Source organism: Convolutriloba macropyga, chromosome 12, assembly GCF_964194025.1.
Source record: "Convolutriloba macropyga chromosome 12, txConMacr16.3, whole genome shotgun sequence".
NCBI lineage: Eukaryota > Metazoa > Xenacoelomorpha > Acoela > Convolutidae > Convolutriloba > Convolutriloba macropyga.
In genome coordinates this window covers 14802406-14822617 of record NC_134479.1, presented here as the reverse complement: position 1 = coordinate 14822617, position 20212 = coordinate 14802406, and the positions used below count along the sequence as shown (strand labels likewise).

Sequence of the window (20212 nt, the reverse complement as noted above, 5' to 3'; positions counted from 1 at the left end):
ATAAGCTTTTGTAACTAGTTGCTCTGAGGGATCCATAGCCTGTAATAATTAGGACTGGGTAAGACTTAATCGTTTCTTTCGGTTTTCTGTTAATCAACAGCGTAAGTGTACAACTTTAGTAACTTCACAATACATCTCTAAGGATCTGAAATCATACTCAATCTAGCTTCAATTTATTGGATTTAAATTAGTTTGGTGACTAGCAAAATATTGATCAACCAATCAATATTTAGGTTAAATTATGTTAACGAACTGGAAGACAGCATCGAATCCCGGACAACATCAAGACGATTGATTTCTGAGAGTATTAATCGGCCAAGCTCCTTCTAGGAGACCGCATAGTGAAGCCACTCTGAAGGTAGGCCTGCCTGCTTGTAGAGGACTTGGCAAGTTAAGTTAACCCATGTAGTATGGAATGGTGAACCAAGTAGACAATTAAAGGTCTGCAGCAACCTGAAGTACCTGATGGACAATGTCTTGACGTTCTACCAAGTTGGTTAATACTCGTCTGGTTGGGTTGTGGAGTGAACACCGACGAGCTCTTCACGTCATCTACTATTTGTTTTAAGTATATTGGTTGATCGATTATTTAGAAACTGAATTGAGGACCTGGTAAAATTCTCAATCTTAGAGTCACCAATTTATTTCATTTGGTAAAACACTTCTTAGAAGCTAAAATATCATATAACATAGAGAAGCAATACAGACATATTCTAATATCATCAGTATTATTGGCAATTGACTACAGTTCTATAGCGCTTGAAAAGACTTTCTTTAGGACTTTAACGGAGGGCCTGGCATAACCCTTTAGTCTAGTTATGAGTAGAAGGTTTGTGAAGTTACTATCCAGTCCAGTAGTTTTCTCTAAAGATAGATTCTAGGAACAATTGTGGAATTGTGAATAGGGTAAAATCGCCACCCTAAATATTCAGATTCTATATTAGAGCTAGATTTGGGTTGAACTGGGTTAAATGCTCAACCAATCTCATGAATCAACGTCTCTTTTTCAAAGTTCCGGTCGGTAGAATTGATGAAGTTCTAGACATATAAGCCAAATAACCGTCTTTGCTGTTTTGTAGACCAGCCATTCTATTTCTGGTTTCGTATTATTAAACTTTGGTAAAAAAAATATGGGTGATGTGTCTGAATTGTTTGATTGTGACAATCAAAAACAATTTTAAAGTGATCCTGTTCACTTTTGTACCATCAATCAAAATGTCATCAGCGAAACAATATGCAACTGTTAGTCCGATAAGAGTACAGTCCATAGCTTCTTGAAATTCCCCGGGCATGTCTGTGAGCCCAGAAAAGTTTACCGAACAAGAGTTCATTTAATTTGATCTTCAATAGTATTTTTCAAGAATAACATATCTATCAAAAGTGTTAAAAGTAATTTCATTAGACGGAAAAGTTCGGTTGTTTTGATGATGTCCACATGAGGTGTGGGTATCGACTACCTACAATCTGACGTCAATCAGTCCAAATTCTAAGATATACTGTAGAAATAGTACGATGGTCTGATTGAGTCCACGGTTTATCAACGGACATTATTCCCACTTCCATCTAACTTTGACATCTGTTTTGCCAGTTTACCTTTAATGGCGCGTTGGAAACCTTTGTGGCGTTCTGGTTTTGCAGATTGCTCAACAATTATTTCTTCGTAGATGAGCTCTAGATTGGCATGTGACATAATCACGTTGTGATTCGAGAAATTTTTTGATTGAGATTTTTTTTTTCGCTAGCACTGCCGAGTTTGAATTCTCCATTTTGCCCATTGCAAAGATAAATCGGGTGTTAGTTTTTTTCAAAAAGGTTTGAAAAAGAAGAACGTTAGTGAGCTGTTGAATGCACCATTTCGTACAATAATACAATGGTGGAGAGCTTAGGAATGGGAAGTCTACTTTACACTTAATTGACTGGAACTTCGCCACGCGAGTGCGCTAAACAACTTACTTGCTCACGATTCGCACAGTTAATTCCCGGGTTGACCACCATACATCGATCTTAGATACCATATCAAAGTCATATATGGAGTGTATGGCTTCTTAGATACCATATCCAAGACCATGCAAAAATTTAAAAGTACTCTAAAACGAAGTGTTTTGGCTTGCTTTACAAAGCTCTTAAGGCAATATTGCATTTGGATACGGCATTAAATTTTTTTCAATGGTTTCTTAGATAACATATCCAAGACCATAGACTTTTATGGCCCATCCAAGATCATAAACCTTTTTTCGTGGAACCTCAATTTTTTTACTCAAAGACTCTTTTCCCAAAATCTCATGGGAGTTGCCGACAAAAAAATGGAGACCAAAAACTTACTCATGAAAAAAAATTATGGTATCTTGGATACCATATTCAAGACCATAGACTTTTATGGCCCATCCAAGATCATAAACGTTTTTTCCTGGAACCTTATTTTTTTTAACTCAAAGAACCATAGAGGAACCTAGTAAATTTTAACTTAGAAATCATAGCAAGATCAGGCAAGAAATTTTGCTTAGACTTGGATGGAACCATATATGGTCTTTGATATGGTATTTAAGAAGAGCTATCCCGGGTTAATTTGAAGTCTTAAGAGACAAACAGGCAAGCAAGATTGTAAACTAACTGCGCTGCTACTTAATTCTGAAGCGTACAACAATCGAATGAAACAAACATAATTTATTCGCATGAGAAACATAACATTTTTTAGCGCGGGAGAATGGGCACTAGACGGTTAAGTAAAGTTCTAGGCAGATTTAAAGACAAGATTTAACTGTAATGAATTATGCTGCAAGAGAATTCAATCAAAAAATATAAAAGGTAGGTAATTCTATTACATTAATTAATAACAAGAACAACATGGTGGGATCCAACCACGTATCACAAAGTCAAGCGTAAAAAAGTAATTTCAGAATTTGAATGTTATAGATCAAATGTGCAAAAACTGCCCAGCAAAAAATTTGCATAAAATAAAACGTAGCTGCCATAGATTGCCAGAAAATAGCAGTTAAAGCGTAGATCTGAAATGTTAAAGAGAATGAAAAAACAACAACAAAAAATTCTTTTCTATCAATTGCTGAGATGTTGTTTTGGTTACTCTCTTCACTAAGAGTGAAAAATGATCTCGCGCGTTTAATTCACTCAGTAGTGCAGGACTGAATGTTAAAAAACAGATGAGAAGTGAGCGTGACATTAGATGTGAAAGCCGATAATAAGTCACTATCGCAGGCATTAAAGGCACCCGTTTACAATAATTAGTTTAAACTTTGTGCGAGACACATCTCTGTAACGTAGCATGGAGTGCTCGCAACCAACTTCCGAAGGGTTGGCTTTATCCTATTTTAATTGAGAGGGGCTAGCTTCAATTTTTTGTATGAAATAAACCGTCTCAACAGGGGGGTTTGAATCCACAACCGAACGGATTTCATTCTGAGGCCTTAACCACTAACTAATACCGGCTTTGCCACATAGTCCTTCAATTTCACCTTTAAGCTAGCAGCAGACTTACCGGAATTAGAGCAAATCGGAATTAGAGCAAATCAGATCACACTAAAATTAAGAAGGCAAACTTGAAAAAGAACAATCGAGAGAAAAGTATGTTTTAGAAGAAAAACTCAAACGGTCGAGCGCAAAACATTCGGATAACAAAGACATAGAACTCTACTATAATTGATTAATGCTTCGTACGAGAGCAACAAAAAACTGATTTTCAGATGGTAAACACCAAAATAATTTTTTTGGTAAACACCAATAATTTAAAATGCCAACCATTTTTTGTTTAAATTGCCTTTAAGAAAAATTTTGTATTGAATTTCATATGCAAGTAAAACAAAGATTAATTATAAATTTTAGTATTGTTTCTGTGTATATTATATATAATAATTAAGAACATAATCTCTCATTAAAAATTGAGAAATGCAATAACTGATTGAACAAAAATAAGTTACATTACAATCATAACTAAAAAGTCCATTCCATTATCCAAAAAATAAATTATAATTTTAAAAAATTAACTAAAAAACTGAGAAATTTGAGCACTAAAAAATTCTTTGAAGCACCCTAAACGGTATTATTTAGCTCTCAAAAACTGACAGGGGTTAGTTATTACCACATCTTATGTAAAAACTTATATGACCAATCTAAAAGTATAAGTAATGTGAAAACAGACAAAAAAGGGTTATTAACTGTTAGCTTTTTTTGATCATTCTTGCTTCAAAACGTTTTCGAAGTAAGAAAATCCTTATTTCTTTCTTTCAACGCAGCGGCTGAACAAATTTTGCTGACTCAGAAGAAAGTAATTTCACAGAGCAATTTAAAGCACCCTTATTTTCATTTTGAAATGCTGCCTGAACACCTAGTACTTCTGGTAAAAAAACAGCCGACTATCGTCAGAATAATTGCTCTCGAACGAATCGAGGGGAACTCTGATCTCTTGCAAGCGCTTCAGTTCGGGAGTGAGAGGGGTAAGTAAAGTCACTAAGGTGCGCCAATTGACATCACTGGAATTAATTATATTCCACTGTAACCACTAAAAACTTAGTGGAAAATTACACCAATTTCGTCGCTTTCTCCAATTTACCTCTAATTTTAGTAGTGAACTGCCACCACTTGTGACTAAGAGAGAAAATTAGATCAATCAAATCTGGGAGGTCTGTAGTTTAGATAAGAAGGAGCTGGTTGAACTCTTCACCTTGAATACTTCCAGCAGTTCTTAATTACCATACATTACAAACTAAGCTACTGCTAAAGTCCACGGTTCGACAACATAAGCCAAAACTCAAAACTGGAGGTGAATGAATAGAAAGAGGTCAAAATTTAAGTCATGAACGAACTTGCTTCAGCCAAAAAAACAGCCGGTAGAATACCAGAAACGACTGAAAGATTCGTGAAATATACTCTCTAAATCAGAAAATATCAAAGAGAGAGAGAGAGAGATAGAGAAAGACAGCCGGTGTACTACCTATATAGGAAACATAAAAAAACATTGAATACCTAATGAAACGATAGTGTTTAGAGAAAAGCAGAGGCCCTTTTAGTTTTAGGGGATTAGTTGTTGGCGGGGATACATAGGTAGGGGGTAGGTAGGTTGGGGAAGGGCATGAAAGGCAGGTCAAGAGGTATTAGGTATATAGGGGGGAAGGTAGGCAGATGGGGGTACGTAGGTAGGGGGCGGGGTAGGTGGCCGTTAGTAGATAGGTGGGAGAGGGGGTAGATAGGCTTGGGGTGTAGGTAGGTGGCGGAGTTCTGTTTGAATAGGGGGATTGTTATGGGAAGAAAACTTGACCTTTCGAAATGACGACCTTTTGACCTTGAACAGTACCAGTAGTTCCTAATCACTATGTATATATAAGTAACTAAACAACTGTTTAAGTTCATCGTTCGAAAACAGAAGTCAACGTTCTAAAACAGAGTCAATGTTCAAAAACAAAAGTCAAAAGTGCAAGTGATGAACTAACTCGCCTCAGTGCGGGGATAGGTTGGTGGTGGGTGTATAGAGGTTAGTTGGGGTAGATATTTTTTGGGCCTGGGGGTGGTAAGGTAGGTGGGAGGTGGGGTGTAGGAAGGGGTGGATAGGTTCCCAGTTGGTTATGTAGGTAGGGGTTGTGTAGATGGGTGGAGGGGTTGGGTAGGTATAGGGTGTTGGTGGGGAGTGGGGGAGAGTATGGGGATAGGCATGTGTACGTGTGGGGGATGGGGTAGGTGGGTGGGAATGGGGTAGGTTAGTTAGGTAGGAGTGACTTATATGTAACCAAAATTTTTTTTCACTTTGAATATCACCAGCAGTTCTTAATTGCTATATAGTACAAACTACGTACAATGTTTGCAAACAAGTCAATGTTCAAAACGGAGGTAAATGTTCGAAAAAAAGTCAAAATTCAAGTTATGAGCAAACTTGCGTCAGCTTAAAAAAACCTGTATACTACGAGTCGTAAAAACATGTAGAATACCAACACTCCTTTTTGTCTTAAACACCTGTAGAATACAAATACTCCTTCACGAGTAGTAAAAAGACCGTCACGTTTACAAAAATTGCTTCAAACTTCGTTCGAGCGCAATTAAAAAGCTCGGGGGGTTGGGGACAAAATTAATTGGTCAAGCGCTAAAAATAACTAGACGAGAAGTCGGCAGTACGCAAATTTGCATTTAAGACTAAACTGTTGCGAGCAACTTTTCGGGTTTGCTTTTGATTTTGATTTTTGTTTGCAAAAGACTGTCTGTAGCGGCTCTTTTGTGATTTGGATGAGATGCTTGCGTTGTTGTTACTTCCTGGTTCATATTGCTGTTTGACAGGTTGATTTCTTTGGTTGGTAACATTTGATCCTGTGGAATTGCTGGTGGCAAAAACAGCTGGCGGACGCTTGATAATTTTGTCAGGGTCATGCAGTGTTGTGTGGTGGTATCCGCTGCATGTTTGGCAGCGTTTTGTTGATGGGCAGTTTTGCTTCTTGTGTTTATTGCTCAAACAGTTCGAGCAAAGATTTCTCTTGCTTACAGTGCCAAATCGTTGGCTTGGGCTACATTTTTGGTAATCGGGACAGGTGGCTAAAATATGTTTTCCACAATATTTCTCGCAAAAACGCTTTCGTTGATTTACGTTGTTTAGGAGTGGAAATGGCGGAGCTCTAGGTGGTTTTATAGCATCGCTACTGCTTATTGTTGTTGACTGATTTCGGTTAGTCGGCTGTGCTGGAGAGCCTGAAATTTGGGTACTTAATTTTCTTGCGTGATTATCGCTGACGTTCGAGTTCCAAGAATTATTAAAATTGTTTCTACGAAGGTTATTTTGCTTGAAATTTTCGCGGTTTATCTTATCGTACACATGAGCCTGAACTTCTAACCATTTCTGAAATTCAACTAAAGTAGTTGGTGTTTCGATTGATGTAACAGTGTGCTCTGTCCATTTGAGGAGGATGTTATGCGGGACTTTTTCTTTAGCTTTCTTCGTAAGTGTTGAGCTCTGTAGGTCCGCTGTGTATCCCAAGTACTGGAAAGCTTGCACTAAACGTTTGAAGAACGAAGCAAAGGCTACAAAGTTTTATTTGTTATAGTCATTAGTTGATTTCCAGTTTTTCCAATTGATTTATGACGTTCACCACTATTGTAGGATCACCAAAACATGACATGAGTTCGTTTAAAGCTGTGCTATAATAAGCAGGATCACATGAATACGCTTGGATAACATCTTTTGCTTTGCCAGTAACTGCATTTGGCAAGTATGTGATACGATGTGTGTCTTTAATACTGGTGTTGTTATGTACGAGGCAAAAAAAATTGTTTATCCATTCGTGGTACTTCAATGGGTTGCCATTAAAGGTTTGAATCGTAAGAGGTGGTAACTTGATTGAGTGTTTAATTATTGGATTCTGCCAATATGGAGCTGTGTTTGAGGTCCATGGTAAAGAATTGATCTCAAATGAAGGGTTTTTGGAACTTTCAATTGATACTGGATGTAATAAGCTGGAAATCTGATGTGAATGTGGAAACTGTTGTTCGGGTTTTCGCTCTGCTGAAGGCAGTCCTTGTGGGGGAAACGTTGAGATTGACGGAGCAATGGGAATACTATCAGTTAATGGTTTTGAACAGGTGGTTTGTTGAACACCAAATGGGTTGAGAGGCTCAATGCCAACGGTTTCGACGTGTGACTGCGGCTGGAATTGAGTAAAGCTTCCAGGCAAAATTTTATTCTCTGTGTTTTTCAATTCCAGTCCATTATGCAATGGTAAAGAAGTTATGTTAGACGTTTTAAATTTGTTCGCGTTTGGGCAGGAACTTTCATAGAACTGATTAAAATTTGTCATTGTGTTACTCAGTTCAAATGTTTGTTTTGTCCGGGGCAGATCAAAATCTAGGTTCTGTGGGTTTAGTTGACTGTAATATTTGACAGAATTGGGATTTATCAGGCGCGGATTATGTGTTCTTTGGTATTTGGAACAACCTTTGCTCTTTGGTTCAAAAGTTTGTGTCTGAAAACGTTCCTCGGCGATATCTCGAGAAAATTCAGATATTTTGTTTTTCGACCGAAATTGATTATTAAGGTTTTCCTGAGGGCAATGGTTTTGAAACTTACTTTGCGTTCTTAAAAAACTAAATGGCTGGATTGAATCATTGTCTGATTTAAGCTGCTGCTGGTTGACTGTAAAATTATCAACAGCAGATAATGTTGTATCACTGAGAGCAAAACGATCGGGAGTTTTTGCGACGGTCGTCTCAGGTTTCGTAAAATTTTTATCCAAGTGTTTTACTTCTGTTTTGGATTCAACTGTGTTATCGACGTTAATTGGTCTGAATGAACTAGATGTACTCATTCCAATAGAAAGGGGATTCTCGTTGTTGCCATATAAAAACTTTGACAACATTGGTTTGGTCCTGTGGCGTTCGGACAAAAACAGTGATGGTTTCTCCAGTCTCAGTGGTTGGTAAATATGGTGTTTTGTTGGAGAATAATGAACGTTCTGGGTTGCTTGCTTCTGGAATCTCGTTCATTGAAGGTGAGCATCTCCGTGGGGTTGGATATCTGGCAGTCGAATGATTTGTTTCATTGACATCATCGCGTATCCTAGTTGAAGATTGGCTGAGTGGTCCATCGTCATCTAAACTGTCAAATTCGTGTTCAAATTTCTGTAGTTGTGACAGAAGGTTTGAATATCGTTCCGTGACAGATGAAGTGCTGCTGGAATTCGGACTTTCTTTTAACACGGCATCATGTGTTGTTTTCAGCTCGTCAACATTTGCTTTGGCTTTATTGATGAGCAGGGTGAGTGATCTGAAATTCTTTCACTGATCGATAGCAGATTGTAAGAGGTCCAGCTTGTTTTTCAAACTGAGCTCTGCGATTTTGAAATTGTTTAACGCGTACTTACAACTTTGATTGTTCTTCTTTGTCATCTTGCTCTTGTTGGCATTTTTCGTATTAACAGGTAAAAAACGGCTTCGAAACCGGAGCGACCCAAATTTCAATGTTGATAAACAATGTTAATGGCACTGTGAGGATAATCAGCCCCAGGTTTTTTGTTGTTGAAAATACGACGCAACTTTTCTGAAAAAATAAAATCCTTGTGTTTTTGTTGTGCTTAATCTAGATAGTTTTATCTCTAAAAAAGAGAAAAAAACCTTTTGCGCGCGCTTGTTTCGTTATTACAAAAAACACGACCAAATAATTGCTAAACTCAAGAAAATCAAAATTTTCTCTGCAGTAGAATAAGTGTATGGCTTTTGAATGGTTTTTATTACAAACTTATACAAGGACAAAATCTTTTTTTGAAAGGGAATAAAAATTGCTTAGAGATTGCTGCTGCTTAAACCCTGTGTTGAGAAGATCAAAGCGTTTTTTTATGCGGTGCGAATAGGCAACGTGAGCTACAGACAAGCAGACCAGACAACTCGATTTGTGCTGAAGCTCATTTGAAATTCCTTCTCTTTAAGTTGAACTGCTTTCTTCCTGTTTTCTTTCAAAATTTTTGAAATCTTCACTTTGAAAATTCTTCCCGCTTTCATAAGTGCTGACACTAAGTTTTAAAGATCATCTACAATGGTAACTACTGACACCAAAAAAGCTCTCTTCTATCTGGTGACTACTGAGACCGAAAATGGGCTAGGGGACTTCTTTCGGCAACTTCTGAGACCACGGACAGAAAGGAGGAGACGTTTAAGTTTTCAACTCAAAGGGATTATTTAGGTGAGCAAATTTGATTGGGGAAATGTTTCGAGCATTTGATTTTCTGGCTTTTCAGCTAAAGAAAAGAGAGTTCTTAAGTTTTCCTCTTTTTTTTTGAAGTTTTCAGTGCATACTACCCCATTAACTAGACGCGCGGCTAGTAGTATGCACAACTTGAAAACAAAAAATTTGATTGTCTCGTTTTCTTAAGAATACATACTACCCCATTAACCAGGCTCGCGGCTAGTACTATGCAGTTAAGATCAAAGAAAACACAAATTCCTTTATAAGTTATTTTGAAGAAGCGTTTTAGGAAATTTTCTCTGCGTTCCTCACGATTTTGCCAATTAGTTTAAAAAATAAAATTTCTTAGCTTGTTTTGTAATGAAGTGAGGAGGCTGATTGAATAAGTTTATTAAACTCGGTTGATATTTTTAAATAAACGTTAGAAAAAAATGTGTTTTGGTTTCTATAAGTCAGAGAAGCAATTTTGCCACTTTTCTGTTGCGTCTTTGCAGTTTTGCGAATATGATTTAAAAACCAGCTTCTTTTGAAATAAAATGAACTGGTGCGATCAATGGGTTCTCTTGGATCTAATAAATGTTTATGTCAAAACGTTAAGAAAACGTTTTTTGAATTTTAAAAGTCAAAGAGATTTTTGCCAAATTCTAATTGTCTCTTTGCTAAAAGGCAAAGTCCATAAACTAACATGAAAACTTGTATTATAGCAAATTAAGAGGGCCCAATCAATAGGTTTTCTTGGATCTACTAATTGTTTATATCATAACGTCAAGAAAACGTTTTTTGAATTTTTAAAGTCAAAGATGCAATTTTTGCCAAATTCTAGTCGTCTCTTTGCTAAAAAAAAATTTCCAGAACCTAACTATTGAACATGTTTTATAGCAGACTGAGGGGACCCGATCAATAGGTTTTCTTGGATCTACTAAATGTTTATTTCATAGCGTCAAGAAAACGTTTTTGAATTTTTAAAGTCAAAGATGCGATTTTTGCCAAATTCTAAGTGTCTCTTTGCTAAAAGGCAAAGTCCATAAACTAACTTGAAAACTTGTATTATAGCAAACTAAGGGGGCCCAATCAATAACTTTTCTTGGATCTACTAATTCTTTATATCATAACGTCAAGATAACGTTTTTTGAATTTTTAAAGTCAAAGATGCAATTTTTGCCAAACTCTAGTTGTCTCTTTGCTAAAAAGCAAAGTCCATAAACTAACTATTAAACTTGTATTATAGCAAACTGAGGGGGCCCAATCAATAGGTTTTCTAGGATCTACTAATTGTTTATATCATAACGTCAAGAAAACGATTTTTTGAGTTTTTAAAGTCAAAGGTGAAATTTTTGCCAAATTCTAGTTGTCTCTTTGCTAAAAAGCAAAGTCCATAAACTAACTATTAAACTTGTATAATAGCAATCTATAGGGGCCCAATCAATAGGTTTTCTTGGATTTATTAAAAAGTTTTCTTTAAAAGGTTGGAATAACGTTTTTTGATTTTTGACGCTCAAAAAGCACTTTGTCGAATTTTTCGTTTCCTGAGCAAAAATTTAACATACACAACTCAACAAAGAAGAGTCAATTTAAGGTCCAACTGAAGTGTTCTATTAAACTAGTAACTTTACTGTCATGTAGATTTTTTGCGACAAATCCAAAAACTGTTTTTGAATTTTTCCGATGCAAAAACGCTATATCGTTTTTTCGTGCAATTTGTGTGTTTTTCTTTTGCTAAGTGCGACATGTAGTTTCTCATGGCTTTTTCTTTCATAAATCATCCACAAAAGCTCGTTGGGGGACAATTTTCTGTTTTTTTTTTAGATTTTTTGTCGCAAAAAACTTCCAGTTTTTTGGATACGTCTAACCGGGGATAGGACTTCTGAGGTGACGTCTGGAACCTCGGGCAATCATCTCTTGGTGACGTCTGCGACCAAAAAAAAATCAGGCCCTCTGAATCGGGTGACGTCTGGAACCCTTGAAAAAAAGATCTCCTCGTCTTTGGGGACGTCTGAGACCAAAAAAATCTTCTTGGGGGGCTTTTCTTGCTGATTGACTTCGCACAAAATTGTCTTGTTGCTCTACTATCGATCTAAGGAACTGTGATTGTGCTCAACGCAAACCGCCCATCACAGATTGAATTCTCATCAACAGAAGGTGTTGTGTAACTGGTGGTCAGACGATCTTGGTACTGTTATTTTTTGTCTTTGGTTGTGGGGGGAGGGGGGGTTGATGTAACCCTCTTTGTTAAAAAAAATTCCGTTTCTTCATCACGGAGGTAGGTCTCCAATATATGTCATGAAACATATCTTCTAGACTTTTGGTTGCTCATATTTGGTTGCGACTTCTTGTCAGATGTTTTCGGGAAAGAGTAACTCTCAGGTTTTTGGCGGTTGTTTTAATCATCAGCAAAATGTCATGCTTTTCTTGAGTTTCCAAGGTCATTGGGAACATGATTGATTCGGAGCGACAAGAGGACACTCTTAATCATTCGAGGATCTAAGCGTCTCTCCTTCGACATCTTTGAGACAATAATGGTTGAAGTCGAAGCAATCCTGAATTCCAGACCCTTGACAAACGTTGCTGATCAGCCTGAAAACGAAGAACCACTCACTCCTAACCATTTCCTCATTCAACGCCCGTACAGTTCCCTGCCACCCGGAAATTTTGGAGATCAACAGCCAGTTAGTTTCAAGAACTGGAAGCACGTGCAGTAGTTGATGAACCACGTGTGGCGGCGCTTGATTAAGGAATACCTGCCGACATTACTCAAGAGACGTAAATGGACAGACAACAACCAGCCTCCTCTGAAAGTTGGAGATGTTGTGTGGGTACTCAAAGACTTGACGCCGCGAGGAATCTGGCCCCTTGGAAGAGTTGTGGAAACATCACCTGGGCGAGACGGTGAAGTACAAGTTGCCAAAGTAAAAACGGCTTACGGCTCGTTCGTGCGTCCGGTCGCCGGCCTCGCACGGGTTTTTTCTCCGTAGTTTTTTAATTCAAATTTTTCGCTCCGGCCTCGGGCAACATGAGCTACATCCACCCTTTGATGTTATTACCCTTACAGTATTTACATTTCCAATTATATAGGTTCAGGATATCGGATCAAACGACAATCAAGATGATCTTCAACCCCTGCCCTCCTTCTTGGAGCATGTTCCCAATGACCTTGGAAACTCAAGAAATGCATGACATTTTGCTGATGATTAAAACTACCGCCAAAAACCTGAGAGTTACTCTTTCCCGAAACCATCTGACAAGAAGTCGCAACCAAATATCAGCAACCAAAAGTCTAGAATATATGTTTCATTGCACACCTGTAGAATACCAATACTCCTTCCCGAGTAGTAAAAAGACCGTCACGTTTACAATAATTGCTTCAAACTGCGTTCGAGCGCAATTAAAAAGCTCAGGGGGTTGAGGACAAAATTAAATGGTCAGGCGCTAAAAATAACTAGACGAGAAGTCGGCAGTATGCAAATTTGCATTTAAGACTGAACCGATGCGAGCAACTTTTCGGGTTTATTTTTGAGTACGCAAAAAGGCAAAGGAAGCTCAATTACCTAATTTATAGGCACAGGAAAAAGGTGCTGAGTTATGATCCAAATTAGAAGTCTGCAGTTCTATTAGCCATTTAACCATTGGGTTAAGAATTCTATGCATGCAATGCAATCATAACATCGCTAAAAGTGCAAATGAGCATTACTGCAGCTTTGGTCATCCGAACTACGCCACTTTTGTTTTCATATTAGGCGCTTTCTGGAAGCGTGCCATTTGACATTCACAAAATACCTTTTCCCAAACTTCACCTTGCACCTAGTTTCGTAAAAACTTCTGCTCGTACAACCAACGAAAAAACCAATAACAGCTTCACTAATCTTTAGTTGGTGAATAATGAACTTCAATACAACCATTAGAGGTTACTCTATACCAACAAGTGAAATGACACTAGTTTCGGTGCACTGTTCAAGTGACGCTTGGTGAACTACCGCCAAAGAGTTCAGCTGCTTTAAATTGAGCAGGAGAAATTTCGTTTTAGTTTTGTCAAGGTCGTAAAAGCCACTCTATAGGACAAAACGGTCAAACAAAATTTTGCATAAATTAGATACGTTGCAAACAATAGCTTCAAACTTCGATCTTGAGCTATTAAAAAACTTACTACCTATCGTTTTCTATCCAGAGAAAATGTGCTACCACTAAGTGTGCAAACCACGGTTAAAGCAATTATTGAAAATAACCGACCTCCGTCGAGCGCAATTCATGACTGATGGGGGTGACGAGGGGGGATTGACAAACCATCAAATCACCTTGACATTTGCTTCTCGAACACTTTCGTCGAGACTAGTTAGGGCGTCTCCTCTGTTTTTCATGACGAAAAGTTTAAAGGGTCAGACGAGAAACTCTTAGCGAAAAAGTACATTAAAAAATCACAGCACCAATATAATTGCTAACCTTCGTTTGAGAGCAAACAGCTCTTGAATATGTAGATTGTCGACCAAATGACTAACTTACTTAAGAGTAGTTTACATGAAGCTGTCCTCTTAGATGAATCGCCAAAAGCTAACGGCAGTTACATTGCTTGCTTACCTGTTTCAATTGTGTAGACAGCGTGTGTGACATTCAGTCTTGATTTGCAACGATTGACGGCTTTAACGGGATAATTTTTCTACTTGCACATTCAAAACAGACTTTTCTCGGCGACTAACATTAAAAACGCTAATAAGTCAAATTAACTTTTCAAGGCCAGTTTTAAATTTTCACTTTACGCTCTGCTTTAGACAATGCAAGCTTCTGAACATCTTGTGCTGAGAATAGCTGTGAAACTCATGTGATAACGACTCAATTTAAATGCAAAGAGCAGCTGAGTTCTTTAAAATTCAATTCACATTTTGACTACTTATTGACTAGTTATGGAGCGCTGATAGAGGTCAGTTGATTTTTCTGTGTAAAAACAGTGAAAAATGAATTTTACATAAATAAATTGAAATCATGAGCGAAAGATGTTAAATATCAAAACAACAAGTCGCAAAGAAAAGCATTCCTTGAAATCGTCAGTATTTCACAATTATCTAGGATCAGCAGTAAAAACTCAACACAATCATGAAATACTGTCTGCTCAAATTAAGCATAAACGGCTCAGAGAAATCAGCGAAATATTAAATTGATGAATTCGATCAAAAACTACACACAAATACCAAAACACTTTTATAGAGTATTTTCAGCTCATTCTATCTCACAAAATAAGCAGATCAACGTATTTCTGGACATGACTCGAATGCTTTTGCTTTCCAATGCGCGATGAAATAAAATGCGCTGAATGAATTTTACAATTACTTCATTAAAATGGGAAGAACCAATGCTGGTTAACATTAGAAGGAAGCTGTCCTTCGATTGTGCAATTGTTCAATCCGAAATTAATAGAATCCAATCTCAGTTCCTCTTATGCCGGTCATTGTACATGTTCAGTTTGTTCTGTTTAATCTGGTTTGGTTTGATTCAGCTAGTTGATGAGATTCAGAGTAGAAAGCACTTTCTCTTCTTATTCTTTTTCTTGGTTTGAAGAGCGGCCCTGGTTGCAGTTTCAAAGACTTCGCGCACGCCATCTTTAGTCTTCGCCGAGCATTCCAGAAAGGCATAAGCACCAATCTTTTCAGACATTTGACGTCCCTCTTCGGCTTTAACGGGTTCCTGCTTCAGCTTAGCCAACTCGCGCTTCGTGTTCTCACACGTCCTCAAATCTTTCTTATTTCCAACAAGTATGATTGGAATTTGAGGGCAGAAATGACGTACCTACATTAAACAAGGAACACAAGTTGCTACTCAAATTCAACTTCTATGTTTATGAGAATTAAACCGTGGTCTGTGTTAAAGCATCTCGCACTTCCTGGATCTGGATTTTTAGAACTATTATGTACCACTTCCAAACATTTCAGCAAAATTTAGCTTCAAACTTATTGAACATTCAAGATTCGTCAAAATTAGCTAAAGATAAAAAATTACGGAGCTTAAAGCTGCGAAATGTATGAACCATAGGCGAAAAAACTCTGGAGCAGCTCAAGCTATCAAAATTATGCCTTCATAGATAAAACTCAGTAGAGAAAGGTACAGCTATAGACCCGTGAAAGTAAAGCAGTGGACGTCATCGACTAACCCTCGGCTTTTTCCTGTATGACGAAAAGTCACAAATTTGACAATTTTTTAAAGCAAAAAGTAGCATTCAAAAAAGCAACAGGACTGGAATAATTGCTAAGCACTTCTTCCGAGAGCAATTAGTTACCAAATGAAATTAACATTATTGATGACGTATTTATCACGAGGACTGCAATGGCACGAGAACTACTTACTTCAGAAAATAAGGTATAAAAGAAGGCTCGCATGATTCTGTGCGTGGAAGAACACTTCCAATGTCATATTTGATAGCCAGCAAGCAATACATTGCTGCATTCGTGCAGTATGTTTTGTTTAAGAGGGATGCAAGAAACCCCAAGATAGTTCTGGCCTCACTATGGAAAGGACTAGATAGAAATAGAATTTCCAAACATACTAGTGCTTCATTCTACGTTTTTAGAACCAGTGTAATAAGAATAAAATATTACCAAAGTCATTCAACACGCTTATTATCATACAGTATGAACTGTCGCCAAATTAGTTTAGATGCTTCAAATTTTAAATGTAACAATTTTTAATGTAACAAATTTTAAATGAGTACAGTTTAGAACATAGCCGGCAGGCTTCCCGAAAAAACGTCGCCATTGATATTCCCATTACCCCGATCAGGATTAAAAGAAAATTTAATTTTTGCACAAAACTATTTCTTGTACGAATTATTTTGATGTCAAAAGGATAACAGATGGTATCTAAGGGATAGGAACAATCAAGTAGTCGGCATCTAAAATGCGCTTTATGGGTTTATCCCGTTTCTTGATATTCTTCTTAGAACTCCATTCAATTTAGATTGCTTTGCCGAGCAACTGCTGTTTAAAAACAGTTGACCGAAGAATAAAACTATCCTAAAGTCTAGAATTCACGCAAGATGTGACTTACGGAAAAGCGAGAAAATTTCATTTGATAAAAAAACATAGCAGGACAAGTCCTGACACAATTCAAAGAATTTTGTTTAAACAAAAAACCAGACCGAGAATGGACAATGAATGGATTTGGAAAATCAGAAAAATCCAAACAACTGACTAACGTCGGGTAAATTGCTCTCACGTTTTCAAAAATTTATCACATTGAATTAATTTCATCGTTCGAGAGCAATTAAAAAGCGAAATGTGGGCAAAAATGAGATTCGAGCCGATTTTGCTCTCGAATTTGCGATTCAATCAGGGAATTTGAATAATTGATTGCAATTTTTACCGACAAACACAAGTTATCAATTAATTGAAATTGGGATTCGAGATTCGAAGCAATTATCTGCTTAATATGATTCAGGCATGATACGTGCGACTCAATTTACTGATGTTTACGGAAAGTGTTACGACTTCTAGCTGATTTTTTTTATCTTTTCCGTTTGTGCCCCCCGATAACTAACGTTGAAAAATTGTTCTCGAACGACATTCGGGTCACTTTACTTCAAAGCGGGCTTTAGCTATACATAATTTTTTATGAGACTTTGTTATTGAATCGGATCTTTGCGTTTGTACCCCCCAGTTAAAGAGCACGTGCCATTACCTAGTAAATCACAAGGTGACGTTCAACTATGCCGACGTAATACTATGCCGATTATAAGAGTGCCGAAAATTTATTCAATTGTTCACCCGATAACTTCTAAACCAATCAGATCACTTTAACTGAAATGAGCGCGAAATTTCTGAACCAATCACCATGAAGTTGTGAGATTTTGGATTTTATTATTTATCAGGACAAGATAATTGGAGGGAGAAATATTTAAAATAAACAATGATAATTGCGGACCACGGCCATGCCTCAGCGACCCGTGGGACTTGATATGAATCTATCACAACCGAATACTGACCAGCGTGCCCTGGTTGCGTTGAAAACATTATTCGGTTAGCATTTAATTGATAATTAATTGGTAATAGCAGTTTCGGGAATTTTATCAATTCCAGTTTCGGCACTCTTAAACGTCGGCATAGTATTACGTCGGCATAGTTGTACGTAATCAAATCACAAAGTAAAAATATTGCACGTGCCTCTGAGAGGGATGCAAATAATATGCGCCACTAAGCTGGGGTGTGTGTGTGTGTGTGGGGGGGGGGTGCACAAACGGAAAAGATCTATTGAGTCTGCAGTAAATGAGCGTATATAAAGTACAGGGGTCACAAGAAAAAAACCAATTTACCTCTGGTGTCCACTTTTCTGGGATATTTTCCAAACTGTCGGGACTGTCAATACTGAAGCACATAAGGATCACATCTGTGTCTGGATAAGAAAGAGGTCTCAGTCTGTCGTAATCTTCCTGGCCTGCCGTATCCCATAAGGCTAGTTCAACCTGAGAAAATAGCAATTCATGGCATAAGCAGTTAGAACCTAGTTCTATAAATTAAATTTATTGTTTATTTCTGATAACTGTAAATAATTTCGACAACTTTTCAGTGTGATCTGATGGTTAATTCAATCTTCTTCTATACCATAATCAGTCTCAACCAAAAAGTAGCAACCGATTTAGATAATGTCTTACGGCTCTTCTATTGTTAATTAGATTAACATTTCAATTAGATCTTGTTCAATTTCACATTTCCATTGAATTCCATAAACATTATCTTGATTTCGAAAAACCCCGAAGCTTCAGTTAGAACCTAGAGCTCTTTAATTTAAACTATTTAATTATTCGAGGTAAGTCATAATTTATACCTGTTTCTGGTCAACTTCTATGTCAGCAACGTAGTTCTCAAATACAGTCGGGACGTAAACCTGAGGGAACTGATCTTTGCTGAAAACAATAAGCAAACAAGTTTTTCCGCAAGCCCCATCTCCAACGATAACCAATTTCTTCCTGATTGCAGACATTACCTAACTCTGAAATTTTATTTTCTATTGTAACAAACTAACTTCAATTGCAATAACTCACAAAATAATTTCTTCGCTAAAAATTTAGCTGTGGCTCAGCTTAATACTATTTCTGACGTCTCAATCTATTACCAGCTGTCTAATTTAATATAATACCTATTATTGTACTTATAGTAGCAATCCCGCTAGAGTTAAGTTTATTTTGTTAACCATTTTAAATTTGCCAGTAACGTGTCGTTAACGACAGACAAAATCTAATGTCTCATTTGCCTCAATTATCCAATCCACTTCCTCTGTCATCTCTATATATAGTTTTAAACACTTTTTTCGCAGATGAAAGCAAAAGAACCATAACTGGAGAATGTAGGTACTTTGATCGCTTCGACGAGTTTTAAAGCTTAGGAGCAGCGATCGTTGATACAGAAAAATAGAAGGCTACGCATTTTGCATTTTTCGTTTGATTTAACTAATTGTAAATAAAGGTGCATGTCAACATATTGGAAAAAAGGACCTAAATATCTGTTTTTTTCTAGCTTACCTGCTTAAATCTTTTTTTTAATCAATCCTACAGTTTAATGACAAAGGAAATGCACATTAATGAAATTGAGGATTTTATAATTTCCCTAGAGAACAGCGAGGTAAGTGTTAACAAGGGTTTTCTGCAAAGTTGTAACTCAGGAAACTCAATATAATTTCGTTTTGATCTTTTAGATCTTCAAGGGAGATGAACTTTTCCGGGAAATGGTGGACGATTGTCGGTCTTTTGTCATGGGAGTGCGTTTCACTCGTGTATTGAACCAGCCCAATGCCGTCAAGTAAAGTTTGGAATGCTGAATATCTTTCAATACCCTTTGCAAGTTCATAAGAATGAAATTGTTCAATCTTAGGGAACGCGAGAAACACGATGCTACGTTTTACGAGACGTTGGCACCTCTGCTACTTCAAATTACCCGGTAGGTTTTGATAGATTTGGTTTGAGTTTTTAAGTTTGACGTGCATTCAGTGACGTAAGATTGTTGATTTCTTTGACTGCTTGGCCTTGTAGGTTACCAGCTCAACGTCATAAGGGACATTGTAATACTTAGTACGCAGTGATTCATTTGTGAAGAAAGTAAATTAAATTTATGACCAATTGGTTTTCGCAGTTGCAATGAAAATAAAAATGCTTGTAAAATTAATTGTAATGAAATTTAACTTATCAAAATTTTTTTTTTGGCACTGTTTCCTTCCTACAACTTTTGAAATAAATATACAAATTTTACGTTTCTCTCTAGTTGTTAAGTTATGCAGGTCATCAGATGCCTGGCGCACTGCGCAACGAGTGAAGCAGAATTCAAAATGGCTTTAGTTTCAAAATAAACGTTTAATATATGAAGTGCCACGTCATTAGCCCTTTATTTGGTAAAAAAAAGGATAAACTAAGTGAGGAATAGAAAAGGACTAAAGGATTTGAGGAAAATGATATTTGATAGGTCACCTTCTCACGAAAAGCTGCGCAAAAGCAATTACAGCAACATCAATTTTCGTTAATTTTTGCACAATTTTTTTTTTACTAATTTCAATATTTCCGTTTTTTAGTAGCATCGAATTGAT

The 20212-nt window shown here is 37.1% G+C and overlaps 2 protein-coding genes across 3 annotated transcripts in view; one reads left to right on the top strand and one right to left on the bottom strand.

The window, feature by feature from the left end:
• Positions 1 to 14508: 14508 nt before the first annotated feature.
• LOC142350803 (rho-related GTP-binding protein RhoA-C) lies at positions 14509 to 18831 on the bottom strand. The gene is made up of 3 exons (XM_075402759.1): positions 18464 to 18831; positions 17952 to 18101; positions 14509 to 15436 (listed from the first exon to the last, which is right to left on the bottom strand). Exons 1-3 carry the CDS (start codon positions 18617 to 18619, stop codon positions 15161 to 15163), a joined length of 582 nt encoding a protein of 193 aa, XP_075258874.1. The 5' UTR covers positions 18620 to 18831; the 3' UTR covers positions 14509 to 15160.
• A 170-nt stretch (positions 18832 to 19001) lies between these two features.
• Positions 19002 to 20212, top strand: part of LOC142350802 (uncharacterized) — a 30363-nt gene continuing 29152 nt past the window's right edge. Inside the window, exons 1-3 of one of the 2 annotated variants that reach the window (XM_075402757.1) lie at positions 19002 to 19257; positions 19331 to 19434; positions 19507 to 19572. In XM_075402757.1, coding sequence (XP_075258872.1) covers positions 19195 to 19257; positions 19331 to 19434; positions 19507 to 19572 — 233 coding nt within the window. In that variant the 5' untranslated portion in view covers positions 19002 to 19194. Of the gene's footprint in view, positions 19258 to 19330; positions 19440 to 19506; positions 19573 to 20212 lie in introns of both variants that reach the window. The other variant, XM_075402758.1, reaches the window with a different exon arrangement.

Bases quoted from the DNA above. Each gene is read 5' to 3' on its own strand.
- LOC142350803 (XM_075402759.1), bottom strand. From the start codon at position 18,619: ATGTCTGCAATCAGGAAGAAATTGGTTATCGTTGGAGATGGGGCTTGC. The intron at 18,102-18,463 runs GTATAAATTATG...CTATTTTCTCAG, and splicing joins TAGAAGTTGACCAGAAACAG to GTTGAACTAGCCTTATGGGA. The intron at 15,437-17,951 runs GTAAATTGGTTT...TGTTTAATGTAG, and splicing joins CAGAAAAGTGGACACCAGAG to GTACGTCATTTCTGCCCTCA.